This window comes from Monodelphis domestica, chromosome 1, assembly GCF_027887165.1.
Source record: "Monodelphis domestica isolate mMonDom1 chromosome 1, mMonDom1.pri, whole genome shotgun sequence".
In the NCBI taxonomy this organism is placed as follows: domain Eukaryota; kingdom Metazoa; phylum Chordata; class Mammalia; order Didelphimorphia; family Didelphidae; genus Monodelphis; species Monodelphis domestica.
The window spans coordinates 225,607,163-225,622,494 of record NC_077227.1 but is presented as its reverse complement, the minus strand read 5'-3'; the positions used below and the strand labels follow the sequence as shown (position 1 = coordinate 225,622,494).

At 37.2% G+C, this 15,332-nt stretch overlaps 1 protein-coding gene across 1 annotated transcript in view; it reads left to right on the top strand.

Annotated features, from left to right (window-relative positions):
- The window catches only part of LGMN (legumain), a 29,842-nt gene extending 15,365 nt beyond the window's left edge, over positions 1-14,477 (top strand). Inside the window, exons 6-14 of the mRNA XM_007472561.3 lie at positions 1,835-1,910; positions 2,709-2,771; positions 5,416-5,482; positions 6,168-6,286; positions 6,387-6,476; positions 9,292-9,492; positions 11,232-11,402; positions 11,929-11,996; positions 13,851-14,477. Coding sequence (XP_007472623.2) covers positions 1,835-1,910; positions 2,709-2,771; positions 5,416-5,482; positions 6,168-6,286; positions 6,387-6,476; positions 9,292-9,492; positions 11,232-11,402; positions 11,929-11,996; positions 13,851-13,905 — 910 coding nt within the window. The 3' untranslated portion in view covers positions 13,906-14,477. The remainder of the gene's footprint in view (positions 1-1,834; positions 1,911-2,708; positions 2,772-5,415; positions 5,483-6,167; positions 6,287-6,386; positions 6,477-9,291; positions 9,493-11,231; positions 11,403-11,928; positions 11,997-13,850) is intronic.
- The last annotated feature ends 855 nt before the right edge of the window (positions 14,478-15,332 follow it).

Here is a 15,332-nt window from a genome sequence, read left to right as displayed (position 1 = left end):
GATAGGTTCATAATATAGTCTTTTTCTCTGTATTTAGTATCTCATATAGGTACTTCCTCCACATGTGTAGATTGTAACCCATACATGCCTTCTCATTCTGTGCAGTTTTTATTAATTTTTTTCTCATAGATCTCTGTAAGGGGTTTACTTGGCGCAATTTAAACATTTTCCTTATTGAATCATCTGGTAATGACAGAACAAGTCCCTGGTGCCATGATTTTGCTAGTGCCATTAGTTAAGATTTAATCAAACCAGCATACATTTAACATTCTCCTTCCTTGTACAAGTCTAAATCCTGTATTCCTTCAAGTTTACTCAGGTAACCTTGGGTCACTTGGGATTATGATTCTATTCTTATGATTTATGCTTCTACCTGTGTAACTTTATCTCCTCCCCAACCCCTCATTCTGGAGAATCTTGCCTAAAAGTCAGTCTCATCAATTTAAACTAGTCTAGCAATTTAGAAACTTGCCTAAAAGTCATTCACCTCAATCCATTGCCTGTGGACTGTTCCCATCACCTGTGAACTGATCTCCCATTGAAGATGGGGAGCAGCTGAAATGACACTTAGCTCTCCTCTTCATTGAAATGTCTAGCCAATCAGAAGACATACCTATGTTCCTCCAGATTTTGCTCTTATGATCTCTTTAAGCAACATAAAGGGTCTTACTATCTCCAACTTGGGATCTTTAGCTACTAAAGAACTTTTGACCTCTTTTATTGGCAAATACCAGCCTTACTAAAAAAGGGGACATGTTCAGAACTTTTTTATTAGTTTTAAATTTTATTAATTTACCTTAATTTCTATCCTAACATGCCCAAAAGAGGATTGATTTCTTTCCTCCCCTCCTTGTGCCCAAATGGCACCAAGGCAAAGATTGCATATCAAGTGGGGATACCTTGTAGAAAGAGCAGAAATCTATCCCTGTGGGAAAAGCATCTTTTAAATGCTAACCTTACTTATTGTGAGTCAGCAATTGTACTCTGGTGTTTGTTACTTCTGTGGTGTCTCATAATTTATATCAAGTGCTTCATTAGCTTTTCTTAAAAGCCTTTTAAACTTGCTGGGGTAATACATGTGTGTTACAGTTCTGGGGATACAGACACAGCTAATTTCACATTCATTAATCACAAATAAGGTTAACCCTGTTATTCTGATTCATAATAATACCTGTAGATCCATTGCCTAAGAACTGCCAGTAACTGACACATAGTACATCTGTATCCCTAAGAATGAATAGTAAGGTCAGATGACCTGATTGGGATCTGGCAGACTATATTTGACTGCCTGGGAGAAACGCTGGAGAAATGGCTTATTGGAACAGAGCTTAAAGATCTTTCCCCCACTCCCTCTCCATGCTACAATTGTAGTGGGAAAAGTAGTGTACTGGGAGTTAGGACATTAGGCTTCTAGTGACATCTCTGCTTCTTCTGGGCTTTGTTTCCTGTACCCTTAAAGGAATTGGTTTAGGTGATCTTGGTATCCCCAGTGCCTGGAATAATTGTACTTTGTACAATGTACTTATTAAATGTTTCTTGAATGAATCTTCTATGGAATTCTGTGACCTTTCCCAGTATGTACTTCATTCCCAAGCCATTATTCCAGAACTTTGGATTAGAAGACATCATTCAGAATAGCACCTGTATGGAGGAAGAAACTGAGCTGGGTGTGACTTCATCATTGATTTTGGTCTGTGTAGTGTGCTTTATTCAGAAAACTTTCTACATTTTTTAGCTGTATGTGAAGCTAAATTTAAAATGGAAGTTTTTCAGGATGTCATAATATAGTGTTTTAGACAACCCAATGAGAAGAAGGGCTGATTTCTTTTGGCAGTGGTCCCAAGGATCATGTGTTTGTTTACTTCACCGATCATGGAGCACCTGGACTCTTGGCTTTTCCTGATGATGATGTGAGTTTTTCCAGAATCTTTTAAAGTTGCATTAAGGACAGAAGTGGACTGACATTTAGATTAAATGAGTAATTTTAATTCTGAATATCTTTATAATTAGAATAAACAAGGTATCAAATGAGCTTGTATAAGACATGAGGGACAGATTTCAAGCTTGAAGACAATCTAAGATCTGCTTTTCTAGATAGTTATTTCTCTTTCCTCATTTATCTTGTGGAACATTTTATTCCACTAGAAAGGAGAGAATGAAGTACCTTATGGTCCTGGAAGGAATGTGATTGGGGTCAAGTTTTTAAAGATCTGTCCTCCACTCTTCTTTTTGGGGAGGTAAAGGACTGTGATTTATTGGTTCAAGGAACAGTTAATGAGGAAATTCCCCTTTACTACTGAAGATCTTCCAACTGAAAGTTTTCTACAGAATTACAAAGAGTAAGGGCCTCATTGAGGGTCATACAGACATGGAGTGGCAGGCAGGAGACCCAGGTCTCCTAGAGAGGCAGCACAACCTCTCTGTATACCTTGCTGCCCTTCCTCTTTTTTCACTGTTGAAATAAAACTATTTAGATGAAAAACACTTTGGCTAGTCTATGACCTCGAACAGGTGACGTCACCTTCAGCCTTATCTTTAAAATGAAATTATCATTGTTATTAGTTCTAAGTTTCAATGGCATTGTTGACTGAGGCTTATCATCATCATATTGTTTTCATTGCTCTTATGTCAATAATAATTTATGCTATTAAAATAAGTTTATTCTGTTCTGAACTTTTGATCTGAATAATATAATATTTGCCTTTCAGCTTCATGCAAAGGATTTGGATAAGACTATCCATTACATGTTCCAACATAAAAAGTACCGAAAGGTAAATTCATCGTTAGTTGAATTTTTTTGTGGGGAGGTGTATTGAGGTGAATGGTAAAGGATTCTAGGAGAATGAATATATAGCTAGAATCTGTGTCCTGTTGACCACTTTTCATGGAAGCTTGCATTGTCAGGGTATGTTTAGTTTGGTGTTGGTCAAGCCAAATTAAACTCCTAGTATGTGCTAGGTATATACATGGTGTAAGACATAAAGATAAATATAACAAAAGACCTGTCTCCTAAGAGCTTTATAATCTAGTAAGAATATGTGTGTAGCTCCTGCTGTAAAATATAATGTTAAGAGAGGAATTCGGAGACAGGGCCATAGTTGCTTCCAGTTAAGAGCTTTTGAGGAAGGCTTGCAGGAAGAATTTGGAGGTATTTAAGCTGGGTTGTAAAGGATGCTTAGAATTTCATCATGTAGAGATGGGTAAAGGTTAAATATGCCAAACTTAGGTTGAGACCTAATGATCAAACACTGAAAGGCAGGAAAGTACAAAATGGGATTGTGTATTTTTTTGTACCCTTGGTTTCTAGTATAGACAAAGAATTTGAATGGATGAATGAAAAAGCATTTAATATAAGTCCTTTTACTAAATACCAAATGCTTATAAACCTGGGCATACAAATACATAGGCAAAGACAGTTCTTGTCCTTAATGGTGAAAATGAGATTAATGGAGTTGGGGTTGATGGGACAGTGGCAATTTGGTCTGAAAAGTAGCCTGGTTGGTGTTTTTGTGGGAACATAGGGTGTATGTTTAGATACAGTGATCATGTTTTTGTAGTTGGTGTTTTTTTGTGGGAACATAGGGAAAATGGAACTAAGAGTCCTTTGTTAAGTTGGGCCTTCTGAGGATAAAAGTACTTCTAGGACATGGTCCCTGGTATGAGCAAGGAAGTAGTTGGCAAGCATATGAAATTAAGGTATTCTAAAAACAAGTTGATGATCATTCTAAAATTTTTATTTAATTGTTTTAGAATATTTTTTCATGTTTGCATTATTCATATTCTTTCCCTCCCCAACTTCCTCCCCCCCTTCCCATAGCTAATAAACAATTCCACTGGGTCTTACATGTGTCATTGATCAATACATTTCCATATTTTTAATATTTGCAATACAGTGATCATTTAGAGTCTACATCCCCAGTCATATCCCCATCAAGCTGTGTGATTAATCATGTTTTTCTTCTGTGCTTCTACTCCCACAGTTCTTTCTCTGGATATGGATAGCATCTTTCTCATAAGTCCCTCAGAATTGTCCTGAATCATTGCATTACTTCTAGTAGAGAAGTCCATTACATTTGATTGTGCCACAGTGTATCAGTCTCTGTGTACAATATTCTCCTGGTTCTGCTCCTTTCACTCTGCATCAGTTCCTGGAGGTTGTTCCAGTCTCCATGGAATTCCTCCACTTTATTATTCCTTTTAGCACAATAGTATTCCATCACCAACAGATACCACAATTTGTTCAGCCATTCCCCAATCAATGGACACCCCCCCCCCCCATTTTTAGTTTTTTGCCACCACAAAGAGCACAGCTATAAATATTTTTGTACAAGTATTTTTCCTTATTATCTTTTTGGTGTACAAACCCAGCAGTGCTATGGCTGGATCAAAAGGCAGGTAGTCTTTTAAAGCCCTTTGGGCATAATTCCAAATTGTCTTCCAGACTGGTTGGATCAATTCACAACTTCACCAGCAATGTGTTAGTGTTCCAGTTTAGCCAACCTGCTAGGCGTGAGGTGGTACCTTAGAGTTGTTTTGATTTGCATTTCTCTTAAGAGATTTAGAATACTTTTTTCATGTGCTTATTGATAGTTTTGATTTCTTTATCTGAAAATTTCCTATTCATGTCCCTTGCCCATTTAGATGATCATTTTTTAAAAAGATATAATAATGTAGTTTGAACTGGAAGCTACAAATGTATCTTATTCAATGGATCCTGGCCAAGCAGCCAGAAAATCTTGTTTTCTTTACTCAGTAGTATTATTGATTAGAGCATTTCTTGTTTGGACCCTAGAGACCATGCCTATGGAAAATAATACTTATATTTTCAAAACTAAGAAGTATTTCACTTTAAGTCTCCCCTTCCCTACTCTCCCTACCCCCAAACAATTTTTAAATTTAAGGATGGGGAGGGTGTCCTCTCAGTATGCATTATCCTTGATCTTCTAGTTACGTAGTTGCCATAGTAACTTTAAAAAGAATTGTTTAAATATCAAAATATTGAGAGGCTTTCAGTAACCTTGGAATAATTTCTAATTATTTACCATAGTTTGATTGTGACTCTTTTTTAAACTGACTTTTTTATGTTTAGGTTTTAAATGCTTGATTATATATTGATTATCAATACTTGATTGCAGTCCATGTTCATTCTGAGAATTAATATACAGATGTAGTTATTTCTACTAATCATTTCATTTTTATAATTAAAGCCTCAGGTCCTCTCTCCTTCTATTCTATCCCTCCTCCCAACTATTTATTCCAAAATAGTGGTCCATATTTTAGATGTAATCACTTTAAATGACTACTTTTAGCAATTTTCCTTTTAATGAAGACATGCATATCCTCTACAGTTGGAGGACACTAGTTAGCATTTGAGATTTCCCTTTAGGTAAGAATTCTTTTTTTTTTTTTTGGCAGATGGTGTTCTACATTGAAGCATGTGAATCTGGCTCAATGATGAAGAACCTGGCTGATGATATCAATGGTAATTATTATGGAAACCTATATTAGCCATCGAGTGCACTTTACATACATTGCCATTTTAAGATTTTTCTTTTTCAGTGGAGGGGTATGGGAGCAAGAGGAAATATTTTTGTCAATTAAAAATTCACTCATTGTCACTCCACCCCTAGCCCTTTGAGATAGGTATAAACTGTTTTTCTCAACTTATAGGTGAGGGAATGGAGACTTGAGGTTAAAGATTTGGTCAAGGTCACATACATTTTTGGGCTATCATCATTTATTGAATATGTCTACCTGTGCCATATAGTGTTTTTATCCTTTTTTGAACAATAGTATTGTTTTGAAAATTAGCTTAAATTTTATCCCTGTATTTAAAAGTATGGAATCACTGCTAAAAATACCCCATAGGGCTCCCTTTTTTTGACACTAGCTTGGGATTCTCCTTTAGAGGTCTTCTATACTTCTGAAAAATACCACTTCATGTAAGAGAATTTAAAAGATTCATCTCTTCTGACAACTTATCTTTTCCATGTTTGAATATGGACTAGTTCAGTGACTATCAAAAAGTATGCTACTGAATGGTAGCTGGTAAATTAAATTCCACAACCTTTTTTTGAAGTTATAATTTGAGTATTTTGTTATTACTGGAATTGAAGGGAGGACTTAAGTTCCAAACATTTCTAGTGATAAGTTTTAATTTTTTATAGTTTATGCAACTACTGCTGCCAATCCCGATGAGTCTTCCTATGCTTGTTACTATGATGATGCGAGATTAACTTATCTAGGAGACTGGTATAGTGTCAACTGGATGGAAGATTCAGATGTGGTAAGTTCTTTACTTGAGTTGAGTAGCCAACTTACTTATGCCAAAATATTCATAATTTGATATAAATGTTAAGAAATGTAATTTTGTCTTTTTATTGTAGGAAGATTTGACTAAAGAGACTCTGCATAAGCAATTTCAGCTAGTGAAAAAACATACCAATACCAGCCATGTCATGCAGTATGGAAACAAGGTAGTATTGGCATCATTCATTTTTTGGCAGATGAGGAGGACAAATATACCTCTAGATTCCTTTCCCCTTTGTGTCTCTAAGGAACAAATGGAGATAGAGAGCAAGGAAAGAAAGCAAAGCAACTCTTATTAGGAAGTGGCTAACACACTTAATTATCAACTCCAACTTGTGGTTGGTTTTTGTAGTAAGCGTTTTTCAGCCTTTCTTTTTCATTGTTTCATGACTTGTTCTTCAGAATCTATTAACCTTTTTATTGGTATGTAGTCTTCTCCGCTTTCTCTGAAATGCAGCCAGTTATTATACACATGCCATGATTTGTTTAGTTTCTGAAGCTCTGTACATATTTTTGTACATGCTGTTGTTCAGTTGTTTCAGTCATGTCTGACTCTTCTGTTGCCTCATTTGATGTTTTCTTGGCAAAGGTTCTGGAGTGGTTTGCCATTTCCTTCTTCAGCTCATTTTATGGATGAGGAAAATGAGGCAAATAGGGTTAAGTGCCTTGCCCAGGGTCATAGGGGTAAGGTGGCTAAAGGGACTAAATTTGGTACTCGTGCCCTTATTCTGAGCTCAAGCTGATCGTGTCTCAAGCTAGATTTGAACTCAGGAAGAGGATCTCTCCTTACTCCAGGCCTGGCATTCTATTCATTCTGCTACCTAGCTGCCCCCTTTTGTACATGTGGGTGCTTTAAAAGATCTCTTTGATTAAATATGTCATCTTTTACTTTATTTCCTTCATGAGTTTTTTATTGCATGTTTGCCGTATGTCTTCTGTCATGGCATGGAGAATATGGAAATATGTATTGCATGATGTATCACACATGACAGCACTCGTATAACCTAGATCAGACTGTTTACCTCCTAGGGGACAAAGAGAGGGAGAGAATCACAAAAAGTCCGAAAATAATTGTCAAAAATTGTTTCTGTATATAATTGAAAAAAAATTAAAAGTTGAAATAAAAAGCCTCTTGGGGGTCTACCTAATAACATTGTTTATTAAGAATAACAATAATTTAATCTGTCATAACTCCCAACTAGACTATATGCTCTAGAAATACGTAAAATGGCAAATGTAGTCCCTTTACCCACCTTGCCCCTATGAGTCACCTGCCAGTGTCACACTGGAGAAACTGACTCAAGTGACACGTCTAAGCTACACAATTCCAGTGACCAGGAATAAAATAATCCCAGTCCTCAGACTGTAACTTGGGTTGAAATTTGATTCTTTGGATGGTGTGTATATAAACATGCTCTTTAGTTTCTTTGAGACTCCATTCTTTATCCCTAAAATGGGAATCTTGGTACTTGTACCGCCAAACTTTCTGAGGTTGTTATATGGACAGCAGTTTGCAAAAGGTAAAGTGCAATAAATCATATACAGCCACACATGTCATTATTTTGCCTTTGTCCACCACAAAAAGTTTAATGAAAACTCCCTATTAATGAGACCTGGCATGGCCCTGAGGAAATGAGACAAGACAAATTTTGAAAGGCACAAATGGGATTAAGTTCATTGGGAGGGAGGCTTAGTCAGCCAGAGCTCAGCAGCATAAGGGCATGAGTACAAAGAAGGGCAGTCATAAGAGCACCTAGGGCAAACCTTGCTGGATCCATTATTTTACCTTTTCCTTTTAATATTCCTTACTTAATATGAACTACTGACTTTATTTAATTAGGCTCTAGTTCCCTTAAACTTTTTTTTTCCAGTTTCATGTAAAAATAGTTTTTAACATTCATTTTTTTTTATTTGAGTTCCAAATTCTGTCCTATCTCTCCCCTTCCTCTTCCCTGAGTTGAAAAGCAATTTATTAGAGGTCATTCTAGTTCCCTTTTAAATTTAGCTTACTTTTGGGACAGCTAGGCAGCCCAGTGGATAGAGTTGGTAAGGACCTGGGTTCAAATTTTACATCAGTCACTTCTTAGTTGTATTATCCATGGCAAGTCACTTAACCCCTATTTGCCTAGCACTTGCCACTTTTTGTCTTAGAATTGATACTAGACTGAAGAGCAAAGGTTAAAAAAAATAAACTTGACTTCCTTTCCTAGGATGTGACTAGTACTTGATGGAGTATGGAAGTGTGTCCCTTCTGTGTTGGGCTCTAGACTGTTATAATAAACTATATGATTTAACAGTTACCTTAACTGAGGCAGCTAGGTTGTTCAGTGGTAGAGGGCCAGGTCTGGAGACAGAAGGTCCACTTCCTAGCTGGGTAACACACCAGACAAGTCACTTAACCCCAATTAACTAGCCTTTAATGCTCTTCTGCCTGATTACTGATACTTAGAACCATTACTATAGTTGGCACTAAGATCATTAATTTAACCAGCAAGCCTTGCTCTGACCTTTGGATAGAGACCCTGCTCCATGACCTGGGCAGCTATGTCCCAAACTCCTACCACTGTTGGCTGAGGACTAGATAGATGAGTGTGGCTACATGTGCAGGCCCATTCCCACTCCTGGAAAGGAATTCAGGACCAGTAGCTTCCCTTTCATTTCTTCATAAGAAGAGCAACTCTTCCCTTTCCTCTTTATATTTTAGTTATTTGAAACAAACTATGTTGGCAAAGGGAACTTCAGTCTGTAACCATTTTTATAGCTTAAAATTACCAACATATTTTAGGCAGTTAAATCAATGTTTGTATTTTACTCCATTTGAGAGATGGTTGCTTATTTTGAGGACTGTAGCCATGGTTTCCCAGTTTTGTGCCAGCAAATAGAGGAGGGAATTGGAAAATTGCCTTTAAAAGAGGCTGGGTTTGAGCTAGTGTTTGGACATTACTACACCAAGCAAAAGTGATTTCTTTTCTTGTTGTGCAGACAATCTCTCACATGAAAGTGATGGCATTTCAAGGAATGAGACAAACAGCCAGTTCTCCCATCTCTCTGCCACCAGTGAAACACTATGACCTTACTCCAAGCCCTGATGTACCCATAACAATCATGAAAAGGAGACTGATGGCCACGAATGATGCACATAAAGCTAAGGAAATTACTGATGAGTTGCAGGCACACCTAAAGGTAAGCATATGTAAAGCCAATCATTCTCAGGTGCCTTTTCTCGATACTGTCTGGGATACAGACAGACCTCTCATCTTCTCTGATAGTGTTAGGAACCTGAATCATTCTTCATTTTCATCCTGAGGAGAACGTCGGGTGTATTGAAACAGAAGGTATTGGTATTTTTCATCAGAATAGCTTAGCAAGAAGAACAGTGGGGGCCTTCATTTTACTGAGTAGACGGACCTTAAACACTTGGTAGGAGTAGGCCAGGGACAGTAAAGAATCAGGAAGCTTCTCCACAGTCCTGCAGTATGAACTGTCTGGCCCACTGATTCTTATTACATTTGCCTGGAAGACATTGCTTTACTTCCCTCATGTTCATCTTGCTCAATGAGTCTTTAACCAGTCATACTTAAATTTCATATCTGACTGGGGAAGAAATATCATCTCAAAAGCTGACAGCAGCAGTCCTGAGCCCTCCCCAGAAAACTAAGAGTAAATTGTTGCTTAGGAGCATGAGGTTCCTTCTCCCCGCCCACCAAGTACTAACTGGAAGTAACCCTAAGAAAAGAGCCCTAAAAGATGAACTTGTGTGTATGTTGGATGATGAAGCTTGCTATTCTTTTTTAGTGGACATGTTTTACTAACCCACATGCACCAACAGCCTCCTGATAAGTAATGCATATAAGGTGGGAAAGAGCCTGAATGAAGTGCCTTCCCAATTCTGATTATTCAAACTCTTCTTTCTTAGAAGCAATCCTGTGTATTGGTTCCAAGGCAGAAGTGTGCTATGGACCAGTCAATTTTGGTGAAGTGACTTGTCCAGGGTCATTCATCTAGGAAGTGTCTAGGCCAGATTTATACCCAGCACTTCATGTCTCCAGGCTTGGCTCTATCCATTCAGTCACCCGCTTGCCCCCACAATTATTTTTTGAAAGTGATTGTGGCTTTTTTGTATGGTTTTATCATTAAGTATGTTGGAGTTTGTTCATTTTGAAATGTAACAACCTCATTTACCCTGTTTAGAAGTGAGAATAGCTTCTCCCCAGTTTTTAAATGTAAATTGATCTATAGAAACCTATAGAAATTCAATCTTGCTGTTTATGTTGGATAACAAAGAACTTATTTATAAAGGTACTTCCTTTTGTTGTTCGACAAACCAGAGGCACAACGCAGGGAAAAGATTCCCAGAGAAGAGGATTATGGGCCTGAATTCAGGTCATAATTTTAGTACCACCAGCTCACTGTATAGCTTTGAACATGCCTTTTCCCTTCTCTCTGCCTTGGTTTTATTTGGTAAAGATATATGGTTAGGCTAAATAATCTTAATTTCCTGATGATTCCCAACATTTTCCATTCTTAGACTTCTCTCTTCTGAACAACTTCATTTGATAGTTTGTGTCTAAAGAGAGGAAGTTAATACTCTTTATACCGTTAGGGCATCACCTTTTGAGTATTTTTACGACCAGCTCCAAGAATTCCTGGAGTTTAAACAAGATCTCTTTGTTCTTTTTTTAGTATAGAGACAAAAGCAGTTCTTCACAAGTTTCTATGAATATGTCAGATATGTCAGAAGCCTTCAGAAGATTTCTTTAATCCTCCTCTAAAAACATCGATTTAATCCATATTTTACATGATACATACTGGGCATCATGGAAAATGAATGATAGAAACTTAGTATTTGCCAATAGGGTCTCTTAGTGAGGCCATTTCTACAAAAAAAGACCATCTGCAAATGACAATTAATTTCTTTCCAGGCTAGAACCCTCATTCAGGACTCTGTGCAGAAAATTGTATCACTAGTGACTGAATCCAGTGTTCATACTGAGAAGATGCTCTCTGAGAGGTGGACCCTCGCTTCCCATGATTGCTACAAAGCCACTGTGACTTATTTCAGGACCCACTGTTTTAACTGGCACTCCTCGTTGGTAAGCTGTTTAAGATAGAACGAGTCCCAGCAAACTAATTAGGATCATGGTGTTAAGCTTAAATCAAGTCAGGCCAGTGAATACTACCATTGTGGAAGAGTCATGCTATTGAAAATATGGAGTGTTTTTCTAAAAGGGTTTTTTGTTTTGTTTTAACTTGAGGAAGAGAACTTATTGGAGGGGAAAAGAGAGCTTTGTAGGCCTTGAAAATTGGAATCATCAAAAATGCTACTGAGTACCTTTATGGTAGACTCTAGGAGAATTATACTGTTTTCCAACTCTTAACTTCATTCAGTCTTGTATCTTTGCCTTGTGGTCATTCTTCCCTTGTCACAATCACAATTCATTCCTTGTTTGGGTAATAGCAGTAGAAGGTGGGAGATATACTAGGCTACTGCAGATAGTAACCACTTTGAATAGAGTTGGCTAGATAATAAAATGATTGAGTCATAGTCAAGTACTGTTCTATATTTACAGTAATTCTGAATCTTGCTTTTTAAAAAGAAAAAAATCTGCTTTCTTCCAGTATGAGTATGCTCTCCGACAGCTATACGTGTTTGTCAATCTTTGTGAAGTGGCTTATCCAGTCGACAGGTAAATACATAGTATTTGGAGAATTAATAGTTCTTTGCGAGCAAAAGGAAATAACGTTACTGTGGCTTACTTACTCACTAGAGAAAAATCTTTGCCTCTCTTTGGGTCACTAGCTAAGATTTAACAAAGTTAACTAGTAAAGTTTAATGGATTTTCTTTGAAAAATACAGTATATTTTCATCATTCACTGCAAGCCATACTGAGGAAGGTTATGCTAGCAGGGCTCAAATTCTAGCAGCTTCTTTTGTGTGTACTTCAAGAAGCCAGTGCTCTAAGAATCAGTCTAGTTAAGTTCAGAGAGATCTCTTGCCAGAATGACATTCTTTTTGCCACAGCAACTCTTTTTAAACATTTATTTTTATTTTTTCCTCAATTACATGTAAACAGATTTTTCGATGTTAATTTTTAAAATTTTTGTATTCCAAAACTCCCCTTTCCCCTTCCCCTTTCTTGAAAAGGCAAGCAATTTGATTAACATTTCCTAATTGGCCATGCTGCAAAATAAAACTTAGGGAGGAAAATCAAGAATAATAAAGTTTTTTTAAAGTATGCTTCAGTCTTTCTCTGGAGGTGGATAGCATTTTTTATCATAAGTCCTACGGAACTGGCTTGGATCATCGTATTGACTGAAAATAGCTAAGTCATTTACAGTTCATAATCAAAATGGTACTGTTGTTACCATATACAGTATTCTTTTGGTTCTGCTCATTTCATTTTGCATCAGTTAATGTAAGTCTTTCCAGGTTTTTCTGAACCTATCCTGCTCATATCTTTTTTTTTTTTTTTAAACCCTTACCTTCTGTTTTAGAACCAATATTAAGTATTGGTTCCAAGGCAGAAGAGAGAGGTAAGGGCTAGGCAATGGGGGTTAAATGACTTGCCCAAGATCATGCAACTAGGAAGTATCTGAGGCCAGATTTGAACCCAGGACTTCTTGTCTCCAGGCCTGACTTTCGATTCACTGAGCTACCTAACCAACTCATCATCTTTTCTTATAGTACAGTAATATTCCATTGTAATCATATGCCACAGCTTATTCATCCATTTCATAGTAGATGGGTGTTCCCTTGATTTCCAATTCTTTGCCATCCCAAAAAGAGCTGCTATAAATATTTGTACAAATAGATTCTTTTCATACTTTTCTAAGATTTCCTTTCCTTTTTTTTGTTTTCTTTCATCACATGACTAATAAAATATTTTTTGCATGACTGTACCATGTATAGCCTATATTAAGTTTCTTGTCTTTTCAATGAGAAAAGGGAGAGAAAGGGAAGAAGGCAATTTGGAACTTAACATTTTAAAATATAATGTTAACTTTTTTTACATGTAAATAAAAAAAATAAAATATTTAACACTAAAAATAAATACATATAGGTTCTTTTCCTTTGGCTTTTATCTCTTTTGACTTAATAGTGATATTGTTGGGTCAGAGGATAGGCAGTTTTACAGCCCTTTGGGCATAGTTCCATATTGCTTGCCAATGTGGTTAGATAACCTCACAGTCCCACCAACAGTGCCATTCTTGAAGATTGCTGAGCTGTGGAGAATGGGATAAGAGCACTGGCAAGCATTTATGGAGGCGGATGGAACACCCAACAAGACAGAAGTATTTTTGGTAGATAAGAAAAGCAAATGCAGAGAGGTCTAAATGACTCATTGGGCATATAGCAAGTCAGGGCCTAGCCTAAGTGAGAATTTGGGTCTCAGTCAATAGTTCTTTGCTACAAGTTTCTTAAGTTTATATACTATTACAGCCATTTTGTGCTGCCATGTTTGGCTTCCACCTCAACAAAATGGGATATGAGGAAGAAGAAAGTTGAGCTGACATGTAATTTATATTCCGGTCTCTTACAGAATAAAGCTGGCCATGGACAAAGTATGCTCAAACTCAAGTTTGCCTTCCCAGTGATTTCCAAGAACAAATGTGGAATTTATTCTGATGGAAGACTTGACTACAGCTTTACAGCAGGAAAGGCACTGACATGTTTGTACTCTTGTGAATGCTGCTAATTCATTCATTCAGAAGGTCTGCATGTGGGGCTTTCCCCAAGAAGCTTCTCAAAGCTCCTGTTGCTCACCTTCACCCTCTTTTCTCTTGTTCTGTCAGTGGGTTATTGCTGAAAAATGATATCTTTTTGGTTGGGCCAAGCATTGTATTAGATGATATATTTCTGATCTTTACATGTAAAATTTTTCGGTTTTGAAACCAGTAGCTTAACAAGTGCACTTAGTTCCCTTTACAGTAACTTTGGTCTGCTTGACCTGTATGATGACACTTTATTGTTGAAGTTCAACAAAGTACAAGAAGAATTGAACATAGGGGATTTATAAACATGGACTGGAAAGGGTTTTTTGTTTTTGTTTTGTTTTGTATTTTTAGAAAATTTACCTTGTGATCATGTTTCTCTAAGATTAATGCATTTATGCATAAATTATATGATGAGTTTAGTGCCCCCAAAATAAAGATTTTATCACTTGTTATTTCTTTTTTTCTACTTTCTCCTTTAGAATCATCCTTCCATTGTGAACTCTGCTTTCTGTCTCCTCCTACCAGTGTTTTCCCCACATACTCCATGTTCTAGTCAAACTAAACTACAAGTCTTATTTTCTTGGCAGGTGTCCTCCTTCACCTTGGCAAGGATCTTACCTTTGCTACAATTAAAATTACCTTGAGAGGATTTGGGTGTTAGAATATATATGTATTGAGTATATCAGGTCTATTGGTTAAGCTACCATCATAACTGATAAAATGAGAATAGGTCTCAGGTGTCCAGGGACAACCTGAGTTGGGTCAGGGAGCTTAAATAGATTTTTAGAAGCTAATTATTCAGCCCCTCCTTTCAGGGTCTCAAGACTTCTTTAATTAGTGATAGCTAATTAAGAGATAGTCCATCAACCTATCCACCCCCGGACATCCCCACAGGGGGACAGGTCATAGACACAGGAAAAGAATCCTTCTTCCCTTCACTTATTAACCAAATCCTATTAAAAAGGAAGATATTCCTTGGGATTCCTAAGGACAAATAAAATGCAAAAAGCCACAGACTGGTTGGTATCTCGAAACCAAATCAAAGACATAGGAATACACAGTAACTCTCCCTAATATGCAGGAGTTAATACAGTATATGAAAAATAAATTCTCACGCCTTCCTAAGAGGCCCTAGCACTTTGCTTGGATGTTTCCTTTGTATCTATCCCAGTTATTGTGCCTTCTAGGGCAGTGATAGCAAACCTTTTAGAGTTTGAGTGCCCAAACCTCATCCTCACACTGCATGTGAGCTGCTGCCCCTTACCCCAGACAGGAGAGGGAGGAGGCACTGCCATTGGGCTGCTGGG